This window comes from Equus asinus, chromosome 24, assembly GCF_041296235.1.
Source record: "Equus asinus isolate D_3611 breed Donkey chromosome 24, EquAss-T2T_v2, whole genome shotgun sequence".
Classification (NCBI taxonomy): domain Eukaryota; kingdom Metazoa; phylum Chordata; class Mammalia; order Perissodactyla; family Equidae; genus Equus; species Equus asinus.
In genome coordinates this window covers 46429923-46455578 of record NC_091813.1, presented here as the reverse complement: position 1 = coordinate 46455578, position 25656 = coordinate 46429923, and the positions used below count along the sequence as shown (strand labels likewise).

Here is a 25656-nt window from a genome sequence, read left to right as displayed (position 1 = left end):
GTTGCAAATCAAAACTTTACTCTACCCTTTGACTTCAAAGTAAGATGAACAGAAATCTTTTGAATGGAATGAGGGTTTGTCTTGTTTATTCTTTCTTTTTTAAACACCTGTGTTTTCTCTATCTCTGTTTTTGCTAAGCAAAGGAAAGGAAGTAGGTTAAACAAGCAGGGCATTCCTTTAGGGAATTTTACAGCACTGTACACCAGTAAGCCCAGGGAGGGGATTAAAGGCGGCAGGACATAACTCCAGAGATCTGGGCACATAAAATTAAGCCCTTTACATCATTCAGTATTGAAATAGGACTTTATGGCCATTAAGATAGACATTCATTGATTAGGTCAGCCTCAAACTGTCATTTTAGCTTGTTAAATTTGATCAGCTGTCCTTTGAGAATACAACAGCTCTAAAACATGCTTGAAGTGAAACACAAAATTTCTTCGCTTGCCAACGTTTTTAAGGACTAACATCTTTAGGTATCAATTTACTAATAATATAGTTTGCTGCAACTAAACTCGCGGTGCAGGTACCAACTGCCTCCTCAGCAGCTGACCCAGAGGAGAGCTGACCTTTGGCCTAACAGGACTCTAGGAAGCATGGTAGTTGGTTCTGTTTGTTTTTTTAAACCGCCAGTCTTTCCATTGCATCAACATGGGTTTCCATGGTGTCAGTAATCACACCTGGCGCTGTGAAGACACATAAACGTCAGCACCGAGAAAAAAGGAAGGGAGAGTTTCCAGAGTGAACATTATTTAACGGCCACCAGGGAATAGAAAAAGAATTCAGAAGGAAGAAAGATGACTGATGGCTTGAAAAACCTTGGTCTAATTTTGAAAACATTTTCTAACTCTAAAAATTCTTCAAAGCCTTTGTTATCATTCCCTTTCCAGCTTTTTTTTTTTTCAGAAAATAATTTCCCTTAGATTAAAATAAATAGTCCATCCTTGACATAGCATTATTAAGGTCAGATTAAGATTTGGCAAAATGTTCTAGAGGAATTATCAATCAAAGCCAATATGGATTTAGATGCCAGTTCAAATAATCCTGAATTTTAGAAGTTAAGATGGACTTCATTTAAAATAGAAATAAATCACTAGGATTTTTAGGTAACTTGGAATTATTTAGTGACCCTGACAATTTCTGTGCCAGATATTTCACAAATTATGAAACATTGTTCTAGTCTTTCATGAACAATGAGGTGTTTAATTTGTTGGTTTAAATTTTTATTCATTCCACCCAAATCCAAATTTGATTCTTTTTTTTTTTTTGAGGAAGATTAGCCCTGAGCTAACATCTGCCGCCAATCCTCCTCTTTTTGCTGAGGAAGACTGGCCCTGAGCTAACATCTGTGCCCATCTTCCTCCACTTTATATGTGGGACGTCTACAACAGCATGACTTCCCAAGCGGTGCCATGTCCACACCCGGGATCCGAACCGGCGAACCCCGGGCCGCTGAAGCAGAATGTGCGCACTTAACCCCTGCGCCACAGGGCTGGCCCCTCAAATTTGATTCTGATAGTTTTTTTCTTGGAGTCTCATTCTTGGCACACAGAGTCACCACTCTCTCAGACCCGTGGCTCCTGGCTGGTTTGGATCAAGACAGTGGACTGTGCACTGTTAGTCAGTGCTGTCTGTGAAGGAGATAGACTGCCTCTACTCTGGGTATCAAGGTGGCTCCGGAGGCCTCAGGCACAGCCCACAGCCTGCCTCCATGACCGACTGACCACTTCAGTATAGCACTCTGAAGATCCATGGGGTTGCAAAAGTTCCAGGAATGGGGGCTCCTGTTTGTGATTAGTGCTGTTTTGAGGCAGCATGTGTTTCCACATTTGCATTTGTTTAAAAAAAAAAAAAAGGATATGCTCTTTTAAACTTACTCTGGATTTATCTGGTGATAAAGTCACCTATTGGCTAAATGTGCATGCAAATAAATAGACAAGTGTGGGTTATGGAGTCTAAGCAATAATTGAATTGCACGAATTTGGAAAAGTAGTCCAAAATGAACAAATGCACTCAACAACTTAAATTTTAGAAATTTAAGATAGACTTCATCTTAAAATAGGAAGGTATAATTTTTCAGAAAGTATTATTTAAACCACTAGGATTTGGGATAACGCTATTACTTATTCAATGACCCAGGCAATAATGTCAATAAGCCAGATATTTTGTAAATTATCAAACTTGGTTCTATTTCATCTTGAACAATGAAAGATGAGTAGACTGTTGGTTTACTGAAATTTTAATTTATTTAGTTTAAGGTTCATCTGAGTTTTGAGAGAAGCAAATTGAGCTTCTTAGTCTTGCCCTTAACTCTCAAGTGAAGAAAAATTGACCCTTCCATGAAAATTTTACCTTCTTCTAAGAGCCCATCAGACTAGTGATGTTTGTTAGAGAACTCCTTTACCAAAATCTTCTGTGCTTCTTTCTCCTCCAGTCTGTGTAAGGCATACAGGGTTGAGAAGTCTAAGAATCACCTAATTGCTAACTCCCTAGTCTCACATCAAATTGAAAAATATTTTTTATTTGAACGAAGATTAAAAATTGTTAGGATTAACTTAGATCAGTTTTCTTTCCACTGTTGTCATTTCCACATCCTTTGGAGATTGTCTACCCCAACTTTCTACCCTTACTCAAGACATAAGACTATTTCAGGGCGGGCGCCCCGGGGGATGTGATTAACATTATTTTAAACATGTTCAGTTCTGTCTTGTGATTTTACAGTGTTCATGAGGAAAAAGACCACACCCCTGTAGGAGGATAGATAAGAAGGCAGAAGGCCTGAGTGGGCTGGATTAAGGCAGGTGGCAGAGCAGAGAGAAAACTTTTGTGGACTGAGAGTAGGAAGGCCTAGGCATAGTAGGAAAAAAGTCTTTGGAGTCAAATCATGAGCTCTACTCCTGACTGAGTCTAAGATCTGGGGCATCAGCTTCCTGATCTCAAACAAATACTACACGTCGGTTCACAATTTTGGTAGTACCATCCCCTTGGGTGTGTTTTGGAAATCTGTGGTGGCTATTTTTATGTTTCTGATATAGTTGTGCCTAAGCATTACCTTTTTTTAATTAACTTTTTTATTTTAATAAAATTTATATCACATAACATTTACCATTTTAACCATTTTGTGTGTGTGTGTGTGTGTGTGTGTGTGTGTAAGGAAGACTGGCCCTGAGCTAACATATATTGCCAAACTTCCTCTTTTGCTTGAGGAAGATTGTCGCTGAGGTAATATCTGTGTCAATCTTCCTCTATTTTATGTGGGATGCCGCCACAGCATGGCTTGACGAGCGGTGCTAGGTCCGTGCCCAGGATCTGAATCTGCAAACCCCAGGCTGCCAAAGCAGAGCGCACAAACTTAACCACTATGCCACCAGACCAGCCCCCCATTTTAACCATTTTTAAGTATACAGTTCAGTGGCATTAGGTACATTCACCTTCTTGTGCAACCATCACCACTGTCCATCTCCAGAAATTTTTCATTTTCCCAAACTGAAACTCTATACCCATTAAACAGTAACTCTCCATTTCTTCCCTTCCCCAAGCCTCTGGCAACTCCCATTCTACTTTCTGTCCCTATGAATTGGACTATTCTAGGTACCTCATCTAAGTGGAATCATACAGTATTTGACCTTTTGTGTCTGGCTTATTTCACTTAGCATAATGTCAAGTTTCATCCATCTTATAGCATGTATGTCAAGCATTACCTTTTAAGATACATATTTTTTTCAAAAATTACTTCTTTTATTTCTCCTTTATGTTACAGGTGAGTCATTATAGAGTTTTTTAAAAAAATTATGTGTACAAGTAGGCTTTATGATCTAGGAGGTTTTTTTTTTTTTTGAGGAAGATTAGCCCTGAGCTAACTGCTGCCCATCCTCCTCTTTTTGCTGAGGAAGACTGGCCCTGAGCTAACATCCATGCTCATCTTCCTCTACTTTATATGTGGGACGTCTACCACAGCATGACTTCCCAAGCGGTGCCATGTCTGCACTCAGGATCCGAACCGGCAAACCAAAAGCGGAATGTGCACACTTAACTGCTGTGCCACTGGGCCGGCCCCTGATCTAGGAGTTTTATTTCAGGAGAGAAAAGAAGGCACTGGGTCTGACACACTGCTCTAGATACGTGACAGGGTTGCTGTGAAGGTGAACGGGATGCAAAGGTTAGAAAGCACCTCACAAGGAAGAGGTGGGACAGGGACATGAGGACTAGGATAGGCAATCCTGATCCCAGGATTCAGAGCAGCTGAGAACTGAAGAGTAGTAAGAAGGAAGACACCTGGCAGGGAATTGTGAAAAGTCCGAGGCAGCTCCTGAGAAGTAAGAAACATGTGAAAGAAAGCCTTGTGTTCACATAAGCAGAGATACAATTAAGTAAGACAGGGATGCTTGATATGTTGAGACTATTATAATGCCTCATACATGCCATAATCAATATATGGCAGCATTCTAAATTCCACAGATGTGTGCATGGGTCAAGAGGAGTGTGGACGTCCGCTAGCCTACTTGCTGGGCTGTGGTCACCCTCAGGCATCTCATTCTTCTGGAAGCATCTGGGAGAATGTACAAAGCATAGGAGGTGTTATCTCACCTCAGCAGGGCTGACTACGTACCTCTTGCTACCCATTTCCATATGTTTAAATTTCTCCACATTGAAACTAGTCTAGGTAAGGATACTCTTATTTCTATTATTTAAGCTTTAAACCACACCTTGTGACTAACTATATGCATGTGACCAGAGAAAGTCTCTAAACCAACTAACTCCTTTCCCTGTAAGATGGAGATAAAACTGTTCTCACCTTCAGTGGTTACATATTGAAGAGCAAAGAAAGAAAGAACATGAGGAATATAAAGTGCTGTTAGAATGAAAAGGAGTCATGAAAAGGGAAATTAGCAGACCTGCTGCTTCACCAGTTCAACCAACCTGTAAGCTCAGCCTGAAATCGGTCAAAAACACAAGCGCCAGGCACAAGCTAGGTGCTGGGGATGGAGCAATGAAGAGGGGGGCTCAGTCCTTTCCTGTGTGAAGTGTCCAGTCTATCTCATCTGCTTCTTTATCATTTCCTGAGGTGTCAGGACACTTCCCATAAAAGTCCCCAATGTATCTTGTAGATAAATCCACAGTTTTCATTCACCAGCCTTTCTCATACTTACATTGAATACATTATACAGTATAAGGGCCTAACAAAAATACACTACTGCTGTTTTTCAATTTAGATATTTATTTCTAAATATATTAATTTATTTCAAATTAGATATTTAAAAATGTTTGTGGATTTCTTTCTCCCCCATAAATTTGTGGTTTGGGGCCTACTTTCTCAGGATAATTTTCATACCTGAATAAACCATGTGTCAGTTCTACAAAGTACTGTTGAATTGTCTATAAATACTTATTTTTGGCTAACTAAATATAATTTGGGACACATGGCAAACTTACTTTGCCTTACTAAAAGAAAAAGCTCTGTTTTAGTTTAACTATTTGTAAATGATTACTTTTCTAGATTACTCACGTATTAATTACGGCCTGTCCCATCATCAAGTTCCTATGCTAGTGTATTACAATTAAAAAAAAACAAACTCAAAAAAACCCCCAACTAGCTTGTTCTGATGAGAACGTTCTGTCGATATTTAACTTCACCATTAATGAGTCACAGGTGGCCAGAGAAGTAAAGATCCTCATTCATCTCACGTAGGGGAATGCTGGTGAATGCTGCCTAAGCACAAACTGATAAATGGGCAAATGTTCACTAACCTGAGTAGTCAAATTGCAGCAGATGTTGAGATCTGCAGGGAAATAAATGCAAGGTTAGAAAAGCAAGAAAAGCATAGACACCATTGAAAAAAATCTGAAAAAAGGGGGGATAAAGTGAAGGAGAGAAGATGTCTAATCATTCACGTAATAACCACATGAGAACTGAGGAATAATAGTATATTATTAAAAGATATAAATAGTGAATAAAATACCTGAAGAAAAAGCAATGCTTGCGTCCTATGCAAGAATTTTTAATTTTCAACATGCAGATTTTAATATAATACATTGGACAAAAAAATTCATTAACTGTTAGCTGGTCTTAAAGATAGAAACTAGAGAAATTCTATGTCACAGGCTTCCTGAGAGCAACAGGAAGCTGCCTTGTTTTTGTATTTTCCAAATACCTAATGCTGCCCTTCACCAACAGAAGGCATTCACTGTCACCTCCTCAAAGCGGTTTCTGGTTTCCCAAACTGAAGTCACCTCCCACCATCAACTTCCATCTCATTTTATTTTCTTCAAAGATAATATTACTATTTGAAAACTACCTTGTTTATTTATGTGTTTACTTATTTATGGAGCTCTGTGAGAGCAGAGACTACATCTGTTCTCACTGCTGTGTCCCCACACCTAGAACACTTGGGAAGCCCAACAGGTGCTCAGTGACTATCAAATGAATGGATGCTTGAATCTGTTCAACTGAGCTGTAATTAAAGGAAGTCACACACATGCAAGGGAAAAAAACCGTGACAATGGATTAACCCATTCTAATTCTATTCTAACAACACCCCTGCCACTTACTGTGCTACCATGAGCAAAATAAAACCTCTCTGATCCTCATAGTTCTTATCTATTAGTCGGAGAACTGGTATCAGTGCTGCTTTCCTCATAAAAGGTTAGCATGAGAGTGGAATCAGAAAATGTATGTATGGCAGAGAAATCCTGAGAAAGAACAAAGCCAGAAGTATCACACTTCCCAATTTCAAAGTATACTACAAAGTTATAGTAATCAAAACAGCATGGTACTGACACAAAAACAGACACGCAGATCAGTAGAACAAAATTGAGAGCCCAAAACCACACATCTATGGACAGCGAATTTTCAACAAGGAAGCCAAGAACATAAAATGGAGAAAGGAAAGTCTTTTCTTTTTTCTTTTTTTTTTAAAGATTTTACTTTTCCTTTTCTCCCCAAAGCCCCCTGGTACATAGTTGTCTATTTTTAGTTGTGGGTCCTTCTAGTTGTAGCATGTGGGATGCCGCCTCAGCATGGCCTGATGAGCGATGCCATGTCCACGCCCAGGATTCGAACTGGTGAAACCTTGGGCCACTGAAGCGGAGCACGCAAACTTAACCACTCGGCCATGGCCAGCCCTGGAAAGTCTTTTCAATAAATGATGTTGAGGTAATTGGACAGCCACATGCAAAAGAATGAAAGTAGACCATTATCTTATACCATACACAAAAATTAACTCAAAATGGATCAAAGACTTGAATGTAAGACCTGAAACCATAAAATTCCTCGAAGAAAATATAAGCAGTACACTTTTTGACATTGGTCTTAGCAGCATCCTTTCGAATACCATCTACTTAGGCAAGGGAAACAAAAGAAAAAATAAACAAATGGGACTACATCAGACTAAAGAGCTTCTGCAAGGCAAAGGAAACCATGAACATAACGAAAAGACAACCCACCAACTGGGAAAAATATTTCCAAATCATATATCTGATAAGGGGTTAATATCCAAAATATATAAAGAACTCATACATCTCAATAACAAACAAACAACACAATTAAAAAATGGGCAAAAGATCTGAACAGACACTTTTCCAAAGAAAATAAGACACATGGCCAACAGGCATATGAAAAGACGTTCAACATCACTAATTATTAGGGAAATGCAAATCAAAACTACAACGAGATATCACCTCATGCCTGTCAGAATGGCTGTAATTAACAAGACAAGAAATAACAAGTGTGGGGGCCGGCCCAGTGGTGCAGTGGTTAAGTGCGCGCATTCCACTTTGGCAGCCCGGGGTTCACCGGTTTGGATCCCGGCTGCAGACATGGCACCACTTGGCAAGCCATGCTGTGGTAGGCATCCTACACATAAAGTGGAGGAAGATGGGCACAGATGTTAGCTTAGGGCCAGTCTTCCTCAGAAAAAAAGAGGAGGATTGGCAGCAGATGTTAGCTCAGGACTAATCTTCCTCAAAAAAAAAAAAAAAGAAGTAACAAGTGTTGGAGAGGATGTGGAGAAAAGGGAACTCTCATACACTGCTGGTGGGAATGTAAACTGGTACAGCCACTATGGAAAACACTATGGAGATTCCTCAAAAAATTAAGAATAGAACTACTATATGATCTAGGTATTTCACTTCTGGGTATTTATCCAAAGAACACACAAATATGTAGAGATATGTGCACCCCTATGTTCACTGCAGCATTATTCACAATGGCCAAGACTTGGAAACAACCTAAGTGCCCATCAACAGATGAATGGGTTGATAAGTAAATGGCAAGCAATAGGATCTACTGGAGGATATGAGGAAGTGATTTGGCATAAAACTAATTCGGCTTGACCTTGTTTTTCCAAAAGAGCCTGACATGGACATTGAGCATGCATTGTATCTCTGCTTTTAAGCATTTGCTATGTCTCAAAGGCAAGAACAAATGCCCTTAAGATAAAGATGTAACTTCCCCCACACTGGCATTTCCTTAAGGATAAGCATCTCTCTAATTGCTGCGCTCACCTGTGACCTCCCAGCTCAAGAGCACAGACCTGCTACCTGCCGTGTCCATCACTCGCTGTGCCAACATGGCAATCTCATGACTATTGTAAAAGGGACATTCCTAACATATATGACGTATGCTCTTTGTTCCAAGACTGTCTACAATCACTCTGTACACCCCACTTCTTTGGTGACCTTCCTTCACTGGGGAAGGAAGGCCCCAGGCTAGTCCTCAGATCTGGCTCACACTCACCCCAATTTTGATTTATACATTGGTGGTGGACTATTTGCATCGACAGGATAAAGATGTGGCAGGGGCCGGCCCAGTGGCGCAGCAGTTAAGTGCACATGTTCTGCTTCGGCGGCCCGGGGTTCACCAGTTCGGATCCCAGGTACAGACATGGCACTGCTTGGCACGCCATGCTGTGGTAGGGGTCCCATGTATAAAGTGGAGGAAGATGGGCACGGATATTAGCTCAGGGCCAGTCTTCCTCAGCGAAAAGAGGAGGATTGGCAGCAGATGTTAGCTCAGGACTAATCTTCCTCAAAAAAAAAAAAAAGATATATACTACTCGTAAAAAAAGATGAAATCTTGCTATTTGCAACAACATTGATGGACCCTGAGGGTGTTACGCTGAGTGAAATAAGTCAGATGCAGAAAGTTGAATACCATATGATTTCACTCATAAGTAAAAGATAAAAACAACAAACACACACATAGATACAGAGATTAGACTGGTGGTTACGAGAGGGAAGTGGGGAGGGCAAAAGGGGTAATAGGGCACATGTGTATGGTGATGGATGGTAATTAGCCTTTGGGGGGTGAACATGCTGTGGTCTACACAGAAATAGAAATAGAATGATGCACACCTGAAATTTATATAAACCAATGTTACCTCAATAAAAAAAAAGTGTGTCAAGTAAAGAGCTTCATAACCTTTTTTGGAAGTTTACTGGGAATGAATGAAATGAAAATGAATGAATGAATGAAAAAACTATTTTCAGACCACATAACAACAAAAAATACAAGAAATGTATGTAGGGGTTGTGCACGTGTATGTGCACACAGCAAATCTCACTGGATAAATTCTGCCATTTGATTAATACACTACACAAAGAAATATCCTGTGTCAAAGAAATTTTATAAGCCTGTTTTTGAATGAAAAATAGAAAAAAATAACCTAAATTAGAAAATCTTAGTGAAAAAGCAATGGGATTACTTTTTCCTCTGCAAAGTACCAAAACATTCTGCCTAGCTAATAAATGTCAAAGTAACAACAACACAATCAGAATAATAAACCAAAACCAAGAATAGAAAAAGAAAGAAAGAAGGGAGGGAGAAAATGAAGCCTTCAGACCCTAGGATTTAGCCTTCAGTGTTTAGCTTTTAGGCTAAAAACAAAATTAAAATGTTAACTCGACCTCTTCAATCTGGTTGTCCCGCTAACAAGACTGAGATAGGGCAACTCTTCAGATTATAGAGCTCCACTGTAAATCAATTTAAAAATGTTTCCAAAACTCTGTACTCATCATCCCCAAGGATGGTGACTTGTAATGGATCCCAAGACTTTTATCCTGTCAGAACCTTCCAGTGAGCAGAAAAAAGGCAGCAGGAGACGTCAGCTCAGCAGCCCAGTCCGGGCCCAACATACAGTGACCTTGGTTTACAAGGATCCTACCAGGAGCCTGCATCCTCAGGGCTCTGCCGCACAACAACTGCAACCCTGAGCTCCAAATATTTCCACAAAAGAAAGGCCACAAAGCCAGCACATCTGCTACTTGCAATTTGAAGAACGGGACTGTGTCAAAATGGCAAAGCAGCCTCCTGACTGGGAAACAAACCCTGTGAGTTGACCAGGGTTATGTTAGGTGAGAAAATTTCATTCCTCTAACAATTCTGTTTCTACTATGTACACATTTACATTTTAAGCTCCGATAAGTTTCTATTTATTTTCCATGGATGTTCTTGGACATTACCTCTCGTTCTGCCACTTTTATAAGCATGTGACTTTTGGCAAGCAACTTAAGCTTTCTGTGCCTTAGTTCCTTTACCGGTCTAAAAAGAAACCCGAGTGCAATCAAAGTGACCTGTGCCATCCCTTACAACTTCTAAATTACTGTTATACTTTTTTTGCAGGTATTTAAATATTTTATTTAAAAGCCACACTCTTAAGAAAACCCAGCCACCAGCCTTGCAACCCTGAGCAAGTTGTCTCACCACCCACGTCCTCTCCTGCTAAATGGAAACACTGATCATGCCCATCTCATAGGGTGGCCCCGAGACTCCAATGAGAGAGAATGCTTGTGGGAGCTTCTTGTAAACTAAATGTTAATAAAAGTGTGGGAAATAAATAAATGTTACATTTGTTTAAAAGAAACTTCCAGTTTAAAATATACCCAGGCAGGGCTGTGAGGTCTGGGTCTGTAGCATCTTACGCTTGCCCTGGAGCTTGGATGCGGCGGTGGTTCTTGCCATGATACTCCAGGAACGAATCAGTTCAATCTGACAGGGATGCAGATACAGCTCAATTGCACAACTGCACACCAGCTGCCCATCTGCAATTTTGTCTCCAAATGGTAAGCACTGCCTACCAGTAAAGAAGCTTTTCTCCAATTTGTTAGGAGGGAATATAAACTTCCCAAACAGGTAGGGGGAGCTAGATAGAGATAATAGCGATAGAAAGGGGGAAAGGCAGAGGGGAAAATGGACAGCAGCATGGGCATCTGGGGCTAACACACGAGAGATGTGCAGCCCTCAAACCTCCTTTGGGGGCTAAAGACTCTTCGCTACAGCATGAATAGGAACCAAGGCCTGTTCCCCTTATGCTCTGCAAGCCTTGGAGTTAGTGTCTGTAAGGGCTTCTCCAAAGAGACGCCCGAGAACTTGGAGATAAGGTTAAACTAGCAGCAATGAATCAGACAGCTCTCTCCACCTGCCAGAGCCACCTGGGAAAGGTGGGGTAACAGCCAAGGATGATTCTTTAAGATTTCTATTTCGATTCATCCATTTATACAACAATTTTCATTTTCTAGTTGGTATAAGAATCATGAGAGGACCCTTATCAGCTAATTTAGGTTCCTTAAATTTGAACAAACTTTAATTTGATAGTAATCTAAGGATTTGAGGGATAAGTAAATATCTATATTACAATTCAACTTTGAGATTATTCAAAAGTATATTATATTTTACCAAATAAACCCTGAGATACTTAAAAACAAAATCAAACAAAAACCTGGTGAAATTTACACATTAACAAGAAAGAAGGAACAGCTTTCCAACACACTAACTCTTTAGGGCCTTCTCAGGACACTACTGATCCATGAGTGGCCTCAAAGAGTTAATATGTAAGTCTAAAATTCGAGCAAGTTACTTTTTTCTTTTTTCCTCCCCCCCAAAGCCCCAGTGCATGGTTGTACATCCTAGTTGTAAGTCCTTCTAGTTCTTCTATGTGAGCTGCTGCCACAGCATGGAAACTGACAAACGGGTGGTGTGATTCCAAGACTGGGACATTAACCCAGGCCATCGAAGCGGTGACAGCACCAAACTTCAACCACTGGCCATCAGGGCCAGTTGAGCAAGTTACTTTTTTCCATTTTCCTATAATAGTACTTACGTCAATTGAATATACGATAGACCTTGCTACAAATTTGTACATCTGTCCATTTTTGTCTTCTGCTATACTTAACGTTTATTGTAGAAAACCAAGTTGAACATAGAACTGTATATTCCTAGGGGGCTATAAAACATCTCTTGAGATACTACATGCCCCATTTATTGGCTTCTATGCCCTGAAATTTCATGTCTAGTTTAAAAATACAACTTGTTTGTTCCCAATTACAACTGATTTTGGTGTCCATTTAACTGCCCAGTCAGCAGGCAAATGATTGTGTCTTTAATCATAGCATCAGGTAAATGAGATCACTCTACCAGACCAAGTTTCTTTTGAGAACAATTACTATCTACCACAAAACCAACACACTGGGCCGGCCCCATGGCCAAGTGGTTGAATTCGTGTGCTCCGCTTCGGCGGCCAGGGTTTTGCCAGTTCGGATCCTGGGCAAGGACATGGCACCACTCGTCGGGCCATGCTGAGGCGTTGTCCCATATAGCAGAATTAGAAGGACCTGCAACTGGAATACACAACTATGTACCTGGGAGGCTTTGGGGAGAAGAAGAAAGAGGGAAAAAAAAAAAGAAGATTGGCAACAGATGTTAGCCCATGAGCCAATCTTTAAAAAAAAAAAAACTGACACACTTATATCATGGAGTTTTTTTTGAAAACGGGCTAATAAACACATATATTGCAGATTTCAACACGAGTCAGTCATCTTCTCTTTGATAAGAGAACTATGTAGGTCTAAAGCTTAAAACTAAAACTTATCCCAACTATCACGTGTTCTGGAGCCAAAGGACACGGGTACTAAATAGCTGCTTTTCAAAGGTGATTAGTGGTGGAGAGACATGAAGCAATTAAAAGTAAATCATCACCCTTATATTAAGGATAGAGCATTTCATGCCACTGAGAAAAGTTAGAACATCACTGCCATTCGTAGGCATTTATCTGTCATCTGATTGACGTGACCCTGTTGTCACTGCTCTACCAAAGCTGTGTAGACTTGTGTTCAGGCTATGGCTCCTGCATCCTCATCCTATTCTTACACACACCACCCAGGGCTCTCTGAGATTTTTAGTTGCTACACAGTAGGGTAGACACCAATTGCCTAGCTTTCCTTGTTAATGAGGATGGCTACCAAGAGTTGCTACTCCCTCCTTCTGTATACTTACAGTAGTGACAGAGACATAGAAATTTCTTCTATTTATCAAGTTATAATTTCAATTATGCATATAAAGCTGTGGTTCAAAGCAAAACACGTCAACTCTTTTCTCCATCAAGAAATGGCATCAGTGCAATTATTCTCAGGTTTGCTAAGTTTGAGCTTATTTGTTAAAATGTGTTTAATGACAATGAATACCATCATGTCCTTTAAGTACAAAACGTAAAAGATCATTATGGCATCAAAGCAGAGAATTTTAAAGATTAAAATGATGAGAAAATGAATCTTGCTTATATAGTGTCACTTTAGACTTATCCATAATATATTTAGTCATTCAACAGATATTTGATCACCCGCTGTGCATCAGGCACTGTGCCAGGTGCTGGGGATCTATCACTGAACAAAACAGAGAAAGATCCTTAGCCTCGTGAGGTTTCCATTCTAGCAGAGGTATACACACAGATGGCAAACAAACATCATGATGAGTAAATTATGGAATACGTTAGGAGGTAGTAAGTGCTATGGGAAAAGAGAAAAAGCAGTGTGAGAGGGCTTGGGAATGCTGTGGAAGGGAGAAGAGGAAGGGAGTTCTAACCAGGTGGTCAGGCTAAGCCTCATTAAAAGGTGAAGAGCAAAGAGGCCAGTGTAGCAGGAGCAAAGTAAGTGATGGGGACAGGGACAAAAGATGAGATCAGAGAGGCAGGAGGGGCCAGATGATGGAGGACCTTTAGCTCACGATAATGACATTAGCTTTTACTCTCAGAGAAAGGAGGCTTTGAAGGATTTTCAGCAGAGTGACTCATGTGTTAAAGGAATACCTGTGGCTTCTGTGTAGAGAACAGCCTGCAAAGGGCAGGGAAAGAAGCAGGGGGCCCAGTTAGGAGGCTATTGCAGTGACCCAGGCAAGGGATGATAGTGGCCTGGTCCAAAGTGTAGCAGAGAGGAGGATGAGAGGTGGTCAGATCTTGGATATGTTTTGAAAGGAGAACCGCCAGGATTTCCAGTCTGGACCAGGAATGTGGTGTCATAGAAAGAAGAGCCAAGGTTGGCTCCAAGGTCTTGGGCCTGATCAACTAGAATGATGGAATTGCCATCTCCCAAGATGAGGATGGCTGGGGGCAGAGCAGGTTTTGAGAGAGTAAGATCAGGACCTCAGGGTTGGACATGTCAAACGTGAAACATTTAGCAGTCATCCAAGTGGAGACATTAAGTAAGCAGTTGGCTTTAAAAGTTTGGTGGAAAATTCAGGAAAGAGGTCTGGGCTAGAAATATAAATTCAGGTCTGGCATATATATGATGCTTGAACTCAGGAGACTGGATGAAAGCACCAGTGGAATGAGTAGATAAAAAGATCAAGGGGCAAAACCCTGGGACACACTGATACTCAGGGTGAGGGTGAAAAAGAAGGAACCAGCAAAGAAACTAAGAAGGAGTGATGGAGAGGAAAAATGAAAACTAAGAGAAACTTATGCTTCTGAAGAAAAACTGGATAACGAGGAACCATAAAAACTTCACCCAAAAAACAAAAAAAAACCTCTCAGGCAAAGGGGGCAATTCAGGAGACGGCCCCATGGCCGAGTGGTTAAGTTCACGTGCTCCTCTTCGGTGACCCAGAGTTCCGCCAGTTCAAGTCCTGGACGTGGACATGACACCGCTCATCAAGCCACACTGAGGCAGCATCCCACATGCCACAACTAAAAATACACAACTATGTACCAGGGGACTTTGGGGAGAAAAAGGAAAAATAAAATCTTTTTTTAAAAAAAGGGGGCAATTCATAAAAACTGAAGCAGCTTTTACAAGGAATGGTTATTTAGAAAGTTAGGTCTCACCTAAATTGATCTTATGATTTGTAACCTTACAATGGAGATTATAAGTGGGTAGGCCTGAAAGACAGATCACACAACAGCTTCCAACAAGCAAATGAAATAATTCTTCATTTTTAAAAGTCAACTACTAAAAAGATAAACTTCCAACCTTGTTGTTTTTTTCCCCTGCTTTTTCTCCCCAAATCTCCCCAGACATAGTTGTATATTCTAGTTGTGGGTCCTTCTAGTTGTGGCATGTGGGACGCCATCTCAGCATGCCCTGATGAGTGGTGCCATGTCCGCGCCCAGGATCCAAACTGACAAAACCCTGAGCTTCCGAAGCAGAGCGCAGAAACTTAACCACTTGGCCACAGGGCTGGGCCCCCAAACCTTGTTTTGAGAACAAGATTGCCACAGAGCATACACATTCTCTCTCAAATCATCATGTATAGTCTAATTAATAAGTTCTTAGAATTTTTAGCATAACCATCAGAGTACTTCATTATACTTCTGAATCTTCAAAGAAGACCTAGATAAATTAGTTCCCTAGTTGATTAAGGATCTGATTTTAACACCAAATCTCATGCTCAAGGCCCAACTCCAATCCTGTGAAGCTTTTACTAACCACTTCTCCAAGTGGATCATCATCTTTCTCCTTTGACTCTTCTATAGACTCCCCCCCCCCAAACCACTCAATTGGCAATCACATTGTCTTTATCAAAATAACTCATTTTTATACCAGAATTGGATCAATGCTTTACATACATTCTCTCTAATCCTTACAACAACTCTGCAAAATTGTGTTTATCCCTATTTTATAGATGAAGAAACTGATGCTTGGAGAGATCATCCAAGGTTATGCAACTAGTAAGGGACAAAACCAGGATTTAAACCCAGATCTGTCTTACTTTAGAGCTTTCCGTTCACCCACTATACATACTGCCTCTTGCACAGAAGTACTATCCTAATAATCATCAGTCGCTATCTCTGGGACCCTGGGCAAGTTTTTAAACCTCTCAGAGCCTCAGTCTTCTCAGCCATGAAATAAGGAGGATACACCACATTGTTATGAAGATTAAATAAGATAATGCATGTAAAAGTCCATATAATGGTCTTCATTATTACACATATTAGATTTTATGCTCCTTCGGGAGAGGTTCTTATGCCGCTCATGTGTATCCCCTTCAACACCCAATAAAGGGTTTAATATAAATTGAACATTATCTACTAGTCTTGGAAAGATTTCCTAAGGAGCAAAGTGGTGTCCCTTTCCAAGATGCCTGGATTAAGTATCCATAATCCAAACCTTAAGCTACAAGACAGTGACAAAGTCAGTGCACCCATCAGCCTGCACAGCATTTAACTGGTGTTTCCTCTCCAACGTGGCCTTCAGTGCCATAACAGTTTGACAAAGAAAAAAAGCCCAAATGAAAAATATGAACACATTTTGTAAGAAAACATTCCTGGAAGGAGGGAGGACAGAAAGAAGGCCTGGTTTGTTATCAGTTAACAGAGACGGCATTGTTCTGTGTACCCTCTGATTTACAGCCTCCTGATAACAATAGTATCTAAAACACTGTCTAACTCATCACTCACTATGAAATTTGGTCTACTTTAGGAAAAGGCGCAATAAAATATTTACTACACTTCCTTTACCCCCAGTAAGATGGACATGTCTGGTGGTATATCCAGGGAGGTGTACTAGATTTGCTACCAGCTAAGCACAGCGGATGGGAGTCAACCCCTGCTCTGCTGTTATGTGATTCACTTAACATCTCTCTTAATGACGGATGTTTTCCAGTTTGTAAAACATGGGCTAATACTATTTATTTTGCCTACTCCACAGTTTATTGTGAAGGACAAATGAAATAATATATGTGAAATTAATTTACAAATTACAAATATATTACCAGAAATAGACAATCACCTACCACTTGTCCTTTGGTAAATGTCTGGTATTAGCAAAGCTGAGAGACTGATTTCTCTGGATGTGTTCACCTTGTAGTACCAAAGAAAATTAAAAAAAAAAAAAAAATCTATACATCTTTTAAAAGAACATAACAAATGTTTTCTTAACTACAGAAGCTAGGGAAAAAGGTAGTTGGTTAAGTTGATCCTTCCACAGAAAAAATAGCCTCAGATGGTTCAGATATGGCTTCCTAACTAAAAGTGTGAAAATGGACTATCAGGTCCAGATGTAGGTACACACTGCATATGTGGCAGGGCTCACATACTAGGTCATTTCACCTAGCACCTCAGTCTCTGCAAAATGCCAAGTGGCTCAGAGTATGAAAAACTAGTCCTTCTCCTTCTCTCCCCAGTGGTCATCCCAGTTGCTGCCTCAACACCTCTGGCAAAAAGAGGAAAAGGAGAAATGAGAAATCAAAACTATTCTTAGATGCAGGACATGCCTACCATCTCTCTTCGTGTTTCCTTGACCTAAATCCTTTCTGAACTAAGCATGGAACCCACAAAGAGCTGATGATGCAGTTTACTAGCTGACCCCCTGAGCCCAGTAATTCTTTGAATTGTGTCACCAACTTTCACCAAAACTTTTTTTTTTTGAGGAAGATTAGCCCTGAGCTAACATCCACCACCAATCCTCCTCTTTTTGCTGAGGAAGATTGGCCCTGAGCTAACATTGTGCCCATCTTCCTCTATTTTATATGTGGGATGCCTGCCACAGCATGGCTTGATGAGTGGTGCATAGGTCTGTGCACAGGATCCAAACTGGTGAACCCCGGGCCGCCGAAGCGTAGCATGCAAACTTAACCACTACACCACTGGGCCAGCCTCTAAAACTTTTAAAGAAATAAAGAAAAATAGCACGAATGTCCAGAATTAGACTGCAAGCTAGCAAAGATCCAAGTTCACACACATACTATACACACACACACACAAAATTTATCCTAGTATCATTTTTGTTTATCATTTATCAACTATATCGAACTAGAAATATATTTTCAGCTACAATAGTAAGAAAAAGGGAAGAAACATAATAAGCACTTCTGAGAAAATTTTGTTAGAGGCAAATACTTTAGACGCTGCTTATTCTTGTTTCAGTATAAAAAGGCTGAAATTTGCCTTTGAAATAAGCAATATATAAATTGCTTGAGCACTTGAAATCCTAATTTTCTATGAAACCCTTGCTCTCTCCCCTCATTTGAAACTTGCTAACATTTCTCAAATAATCCTCTGAATAGAATTCCCATTTTCCCAGAAGTGTCCCACAAGTGGATGTAATGCTTCCTTGTGTCAAGGCCATTGGCTTTTACGATGTAACTAACTTCTGCACCTTTTATTGAAAATTTATTCATTTATTTATTTATTTATTTATTTTAAGGAAGATTAGCCCTGAGCTAACTGCTGTCAATCCTCCTCTTTTCACTGAGGAAGACTGACTCTGAGCTAACATCCATGCCCATCTTCCTCTACTTTATATGTGGGACGCCTACCACAGCATGGTGTGCCAAGCAGTGCCATGTCTGCACCTGGGATCCAAACCCTCAAACCTCGGGCCACCGAAGTGGAACGTGCACACTTAACCGCTGCGCACCAGGCCAGCCCTGAAAAATAACTTATTGATGTTGGCAAAATCATTGCACCGTCTTTGTCCCTGATTATGGGTTGTAAGCCACTTAAAGAAAAAGCGACCTATCAAGTTTTTTGTATTGACGACATTTATTCCAACATTTTAATTTTAGCCTTTCTCTTGTTTTTTAAGTTGTTTTTGTTTTTTAAGTTTGGTTATTTTTTAAATACCCAAAGCACACCATGAAACATATGCTCCGTTTAATGATCTGATGGATGTGTTGGCCTTGTCTTAAGAGACCTTGAATTTCATGAGTCCCTGAATTACAACCAGGATAATGTTTAAGGTCAACTTCAAACTGATCTCTCTTGCTCTTCTAAGAAGTTTTCTGTATGGAATAATAATATCCATTACCAGCAAAGCCAAAGAAGCATACTCACCAAGTGTACATAAGGCACAAAGTATCCAAAAAGTGCAAGTGGTATTCCAACGGCCCACACTGCATAAGCTGTCACCTTGAAGATGGCAAAATTGAAAAATTTTTTTGGAGGACTGAACTTTCTCCTGGAAAAGAGGGAGAATCTGTTGCTTCCTTCGGTTCCACTCTCTTTATCTTTGGCACTGGAAGCAAGAGGTCGGTAGGTGAAGCTAGCCAGAAAGAGAACAAACATGAAGATGGAGAGGATCCTCAGTGTATAAAAGAGGCCCACGCTGTCAGTCAGAACCCTTAAAAGGAAAGGCAGCAAAATTGTAAAGATACTGCTGCCAGCAGTGACAATGCCATTCACCAGTCCAAGGCGCTTCTTGAAATAGTGTCCCAGAATGACCAGTGAAGGCTGGTATGCAAAGGAGCAGCCACAGGCAAATATGATTCCATAGGTAAGGTACAGAGGCTCGATGGAACTGTAAAAAGATGAAAAGCAGCTTTCATTATTTTCATCATGTTCTTGGCAGAATAAAATCTTATCGTGAAATTGGCTTTTAGTTAATCAATGTATCTTCTACAAATAAAAATTAACCAAAAACAGAGGCAAAAAACTTAGTCAAGAATGTAGCATGAAAAATATTTTAATTTAATCTGAATGGTTAATAAAAATGCCTTGAGTATGTGAAAAACAACCATTAAGGTCATAAGGGATTTTGTTCCTCCTCCTCTATCCATGGATTTTGGGTGAACCAGGCAGCACTGGGTAAGAACTGCTGGCTCTCCACAACTCAGAAAGAAAGGATGGTGCCAGGAAGGGCCTCAGGACAAGTGAGAGTGATTAAGCTAACAAACAAAAAAGCTAGTCTCAATAAAAGTTAAAACAAATTATAAGTTAACTATGAAAACTCATTATTTCATGGAGTTTCCCCAGGTACTTAGTAAGCAATCTATTCAAAGCAAAAGCTGCATTTGATATTTCCTCCCCAAGGTTATGTCAGGAACATTCACAGAGAGAAGCGGCAGGCTTTCATTTTTGCTGGCCTAAGGGCTGCAGACCAACCTTCGCCCTGTATTACGCTGTTCTCAGCGTTATGCAAGATAACAAAAAATCATATTGTGATTGCAGAAAGACTAAATGAAGTGTGTTCATTAGTGATTCTAGTTTGCAAGCTTTAAGGCCATGTATGTCTCAAAAGAATAACAAAGGATTAAGAATTTTATAGTTTAATCAAATAACTATACATTTCTTATGAAAGTAAAGGATTATATCATTAATATTCGTGGAAACAAGGTAACGAGTAAAAGAAAACTGGTTAAAGTTTCTTCTCTTGAAAAATCCAATTCAAAAGGCTATTTATCAGCCATAAAGGCAAACTATTTATTAGAAACCAAGATAGATAAAGTTGATTAGTAACTAAATTTTGGACAATATTGGTCTAGCAATATGCTGAGGTAATCACAAGCACTCTAGAATCTGATCAAGTAAAGGCATGTTGGGGGGCCAGCCCAGTGGCATAGTGGTTAAGTTCACGTGCTCTGCATTGGCAGTCCGGGATTCGTAGGTTCAGATCCCAAGCATGGACCTAGCACCGCTCATCAAGGCACACTGTGGCAGCATCCCACATAAAACAGAGGAAAACTGGCACAGATGTTAGCTCAGCAACAGTCTTCCTCGGGCAAAAAGAGGAAGACTGGCAACAGATGTTAGCTCAGGGCCAATCTTCCTCTCACACATACACACAAAAGGCACGTCAGCAATCCCCGCTCTGAGATGCTCTCCCCCTTCTGTTAATCCACAGCTAGCACCACCTTCAATGCAGCCTCAAGAGTTGCTCCTAGGCTTTTCCAGATTAACCTCATCCTCACTCGGACCACCCTTGACTGAATCCTAACTCTTTACTCAATAAACACATACTGAGAACAGTTACTATGTTCCGGGTACTTGGTGATAAAAAATTTTTTTTAATGTGGTTATACCTGACTCATAGTCAGCTTAGTGAAACAAGATATCTACCCCAAATAATAAGAATATAATACAGAACAAGATATAAATAATACTCTGTTCATTCTGCACCAGTTTTCCCACGTAAGCAGTTTTCCAGATAACTGAAACTTACTTAACAATTTTTAAGGAAAAATCTAAGTCTGTTATATATTTCTCAGCCTTCTTCAAAGCACATATTAAAAATAGTATTGGCAACACAGTATCACCATGAACATCAATTTCTGTACAATTTACCACAGTATACTGAAGCTGTCAGTGGAAAACCAGAGAGCCCTGTGTATGAATGGGAACATTCTTTCGCACACAATTTTAAACACTAAGTGCTGGGTGAGATTCTCTTGGTCTCCCTCCTACAAAGGAAAGGCTTTGGGATGTTCACTGCTGCTGAGGCTTTTTCAGTTACTTCTAAAGGCTCACCTCAGTAACAGATGGTTCAAACCGCTGAAGTCCAACCACTGAATAAGTGCAGAGTAATCAGGGAGATACCAACCATGTATGCAAAAAGGATTCCGAGAAGGGGCACTGAGGTGACCTGTGGTTGGTAGAGAAGGCTTCCCAGAAAGGCAGAACTCGGGCGAGAAGAAAAGTGGGTCCACTGTTCAACACCTGGAATTTATACCACATTCCCCCTCACTCTTATAATTACTCTGAAATTTTGGTAGCTTTGATCAGTGCATTAAATAATGAAATTGAATAGAAAATATGAGAACATGTAGCAAGGTCAATATGCTTTCAAATAGTTTTGTTTCAGTTGGGGAGAGAGAGAGAACTGGGTCACAATGTAGAATATATTTCATAATATTTATTTCTCAATGGTAGAAAAAGCTTGAAAAACACTGCTCGCTTTAAGTAGGGTTGTAGGTATGTGTTTTGTCCACCACAGAAGGCAACAGTTACACAGGTTTTCGGCCTCTGAGTTCTTTTTCATCAAGGCCTGAGTGCTGACACATTCAGTAAGTGCCACGGCCACAGGAACTACAACAGGCACCCAGAGGCTCCGAGACCAAAGCAGCTATCTCACGATGCAATAACAAACGATGCTGTATTACTGATAAAAAAGAACTAAAAGTAAATGATCTCACAGAATTACCTAACCAGAATCTTAATCCAAACAAAACTGTTTTTTTCCCTTTAAAAAACAACTTTTGAGAGGAAAAATATCATAAAGGCACTTTAAAGATAGAATATCTATTTTCTACCAAGAAATAAAAATAATTGTTTAGAATCCAAATAAAATTTCTAAGTTAAGTGAAAGAAAGAAGCTCAGTTCAGAGTTGGGGAAGGGGTGTATGTGGTGGGGGGTGGAGGGGTCGAATTAGTGAAACCAAGGATTCTCTTGATCTCCCAAAGTAAAAATAAACAGGGCAAGAAATGTAAGTTGGATTTTTTTTCCTAATGATCACAATAATGCTTTTCAACTAGAGCATGAAGATAGCTAGGGAAGGGAAAGAGGCAGGAAATGAAGATAAACCACTAAAGTAGAGACAGAGGATGGAAATCATCTTCAGAGGTTTTCTTGTTTATCACTCCTGTTAGCCAGAGCTACATATTAACCAGTGTTTCTCTGCCTGGGGATTATTCTGACAATGAGAGGGATTTACTAGTAGAATTGGAGATGGAAGGAGAGGTGCCTCAAACAGTAATGTGCCCATCAGCTCTTTGCAGTTAGTCCCTCTTCAGTGCACGACATCTTTTAATAGGCACAGGGAAACTGTATTGATATTAAGTTTTATTTTAAGCTGCATTTGACAACTTCATTTTCCTCATGATCTTTTAAAATTTGAACATGTTCTTTTTTAAAGAATGTAGACGGGGGCCAGCCTGGTGGCATGGTGGTTGGGTTTGCACACTTGCTTCGATGGCCTGGGGTTCACAGGGTCCAATCCTGGGCATGGACCTACATACCACTCACTGGACCATGCTGTGGTGATGTCATACATACAAAATAGAGGAAGACTGGAACAGATGTTAGCTCATCGACAACCTTCCTCAAGCAAAAAGAGGAAGACTGGCAAGAGATGTGAGCTCATGACCAATCTTCCTCACACACACGCACAGACACAAAATGTAGATGGGAATTCTCTACCTGAGTTGAAATAAATAGCAAAGTTGTTTTTTTTCTAACTCCCCAAGCCCCAGTATATAGTTGTATATCCTAGTTATAGGTCCTTCTAGGTCTTCTATGTGGGACACCGCCACAGCATGGCTTGATGAGCAGTGTGTAGGTCCACGTCCAGGATCCAAACTGGCAAGCCCCAGGCTACCGAAGCAGAGCATGGGAATTTAACCACTCAGCCCTGGGGCTGGCCCCAAAAGCAAAGTTTTGATCTCATTAATAAAAATATTTCAAATTGAGCTTATGAACAACTGCTTCAAAACACCACTTACTGTACACTTTGGGCCTCAGACTGAGCTATCTTTAACTAAGGCCACTGCTTTAGACAACTCACTGTTATAACTTGAGTTCTTTTAGGATTTTTATGTGAATAGAAACAAACAAAGGAGAGCCCTTTTGCTTGGCTCCAGGGAACACATATATCCTGATGACCTCTAACTCAGGGGCTGCAAGCAAAAGTATTTAAATTTAAAAGATTCTCAAGCTCTATGAGCTGCTATGGATAACAATATGTAAGTCATACTGCTTAAAGTCTTAAGCAATGAAAAGGAGGATTTTTCTTTGGAAACAGCAAAGTTCCTGAAAGGAAAACTTTGAAGTATCTAATAGTTCTTGAAAAGCAACATGAAGAAACTGAGTACTTACCTTACAAAAGAACTGGACAAGAGTCCAATGAACGCAACAGCAGCACCCACGACGGCTGTTTTCCGACAACCAAATATGTCCGTGAAGACGCTGACTATTGGGCAGCAAAAGAAAATCATCCCCATGGAGAGAGAACTTACCCATGCTGTAAGAGAGTAAAAAGGGACACTATGACATGGTAAACTATATTTGTACTTATCTCACAGTATATAATGCATACTTAGAAAAATATTAATGCAGAAAAGGTACTGTGATGAATGGGAAGAGGATGGGATAAATTAGTAACAAATCTAAATTACAGTTCAAAGGATCAGCCAATACTAAATGTAAACAGCAATTATTTGTGTTTAATAAATTCTTGAAAAGTCTGTAGTCTTAAATAAATCAAACATTCTCCTATGATGCAAACACTATTAATCTCTAATCTGTTATCCATGATTTTAAGCAACTTCTACTCTATGGAAAGAAAATTTACTTAAAAAAGAATAACGAGATACGTTTAGAAATCATGCCTAGGTGGTCAAACTGCAAAGGAATGATGACCACTGAAGACAGGATAGTGGTTAACTCTTGGGGAGAGGAAAGAGAATTATAATCATTTGGACCCAGTAGTTAAGAATTGATCATCTGCATAGACTCTGGGCTTAGTTCTTTTGTTAAGGGAATCCAGTCATACTCTTAGTAGACTAGTTGTTGACCCAGATAATAGTTACTGGGTATTCACTTTACTTATAAAACCATAAATACACTTTATCTTCTTTTCTGAGAGTATGTTATTTTTCACAATAAAAAAAACAGCAAGAATCAGAAGTCATAATTTCCTGTTCTGATGCTGTAAAAATCACAACTGCTGTAAAAAAAAGAAATACTGAGGAAAAATTATCATAATTTGGTACCCAAAGAAATGAGTGATCTCATAGGATATCAAGTCTGTAAATTCTTCTTAAAAAGAATAATAAACTAATGGGGAGTAAGTGACAGTGGGTTCAGAACAAACAGACCTGGCCCAAATCCCCCAGCTCTAACTATAATGCATCCGTGGGCAAGTCATTTGTCTGTTTGCTTATCTTGAAAGAGGCTCAAACACATACCTTTCCAGAATTATTAAGGATTAGAGAAAATCTATCTAAACCTCAGTATCTAGCACAGAAGCTCTTAATAATTTAGAGTTTTAACAACAACAAGTTGTAGTATAAATTGAAGTAGATGATCTCTAGAGTTCCATTCAGCTCTGGAAGTCTACTAGTCTGTTACTCTATTTCCTCAGCAAAGGAAGTAAGTCCAGACCTTATGCAAATAATTACTTCTTAGTGATGGGGTCCAAATGAAGCTTTACCAGACTAACAATTTCATTTAATTCATTGCCTTCTTACATTTTAAATTACTTTTTAAATTATGTATATTTTAATCAGCCATAGTTCCTTTCTTCCCTTACTGGAAACAAGAGAGACAATAATCTTAAAACACAATGAGGAGATTGTGCCAACAATGTGATCTTGACTTAGGTGTTGGTGGGGGGATTCAGAAGTGGACGGTAGAAAGAAGCGACTGGCCACATGAGCTAGTACCACCCTAGCCCCAGATGTGCAGAGCCGTTCAGGATGGGTCTGCTTAAGGAGAAGTAGGATTTTTTAGTCTACTATCTAATATAAAAATGTCACTGATTTATAATAATTTAATCTCATTCAAAAAAGTTTAGTCATCTATCATGTTTAAGAAACGATCTAAACAATTTAGGCAGACTAGAAGAATAACATCCTAACATCTATTTTTGGATAAAGGCAGTTTTACAATTAAGTAAAAAGACAACACTAATGGACCACATTAAGAAATCCAAGAACATACACTTATATTGCACTTAATGCTGAT

General features: G+C 39.8%; 1 protein-coding gene across 3 annotated transcripts in view; it reads right to left on the bottom strand.

The window, feature by feature from the left end:
* Positions 1 to 25656, bottom strand: part of SLC16A10 (solute carrier family 16 member 10) — a 114148-nt gene that overhangs the window by 20813 nt on the left and 67679 nt on the right. For all 3 annotated transcript variants that reach the window (XM_044757552.2, XM_070496639.1, XM_014866189.3), the window contains exons 2-3: positions 23788 to 23932; positions 19035 to 19497 (exon numbers count right to left, since the gene is read on the bottom strand). In XM_044757552.2, the coding sequence (XP_044613487.1) occupies positions 19035 to 19497; positions 23788 to 23932 (608 nt within the window). The remainder of the gene's footprint in view (positions 1 to 19034; positions 19498 to 23787; positions 23933 to 25656) is intronic.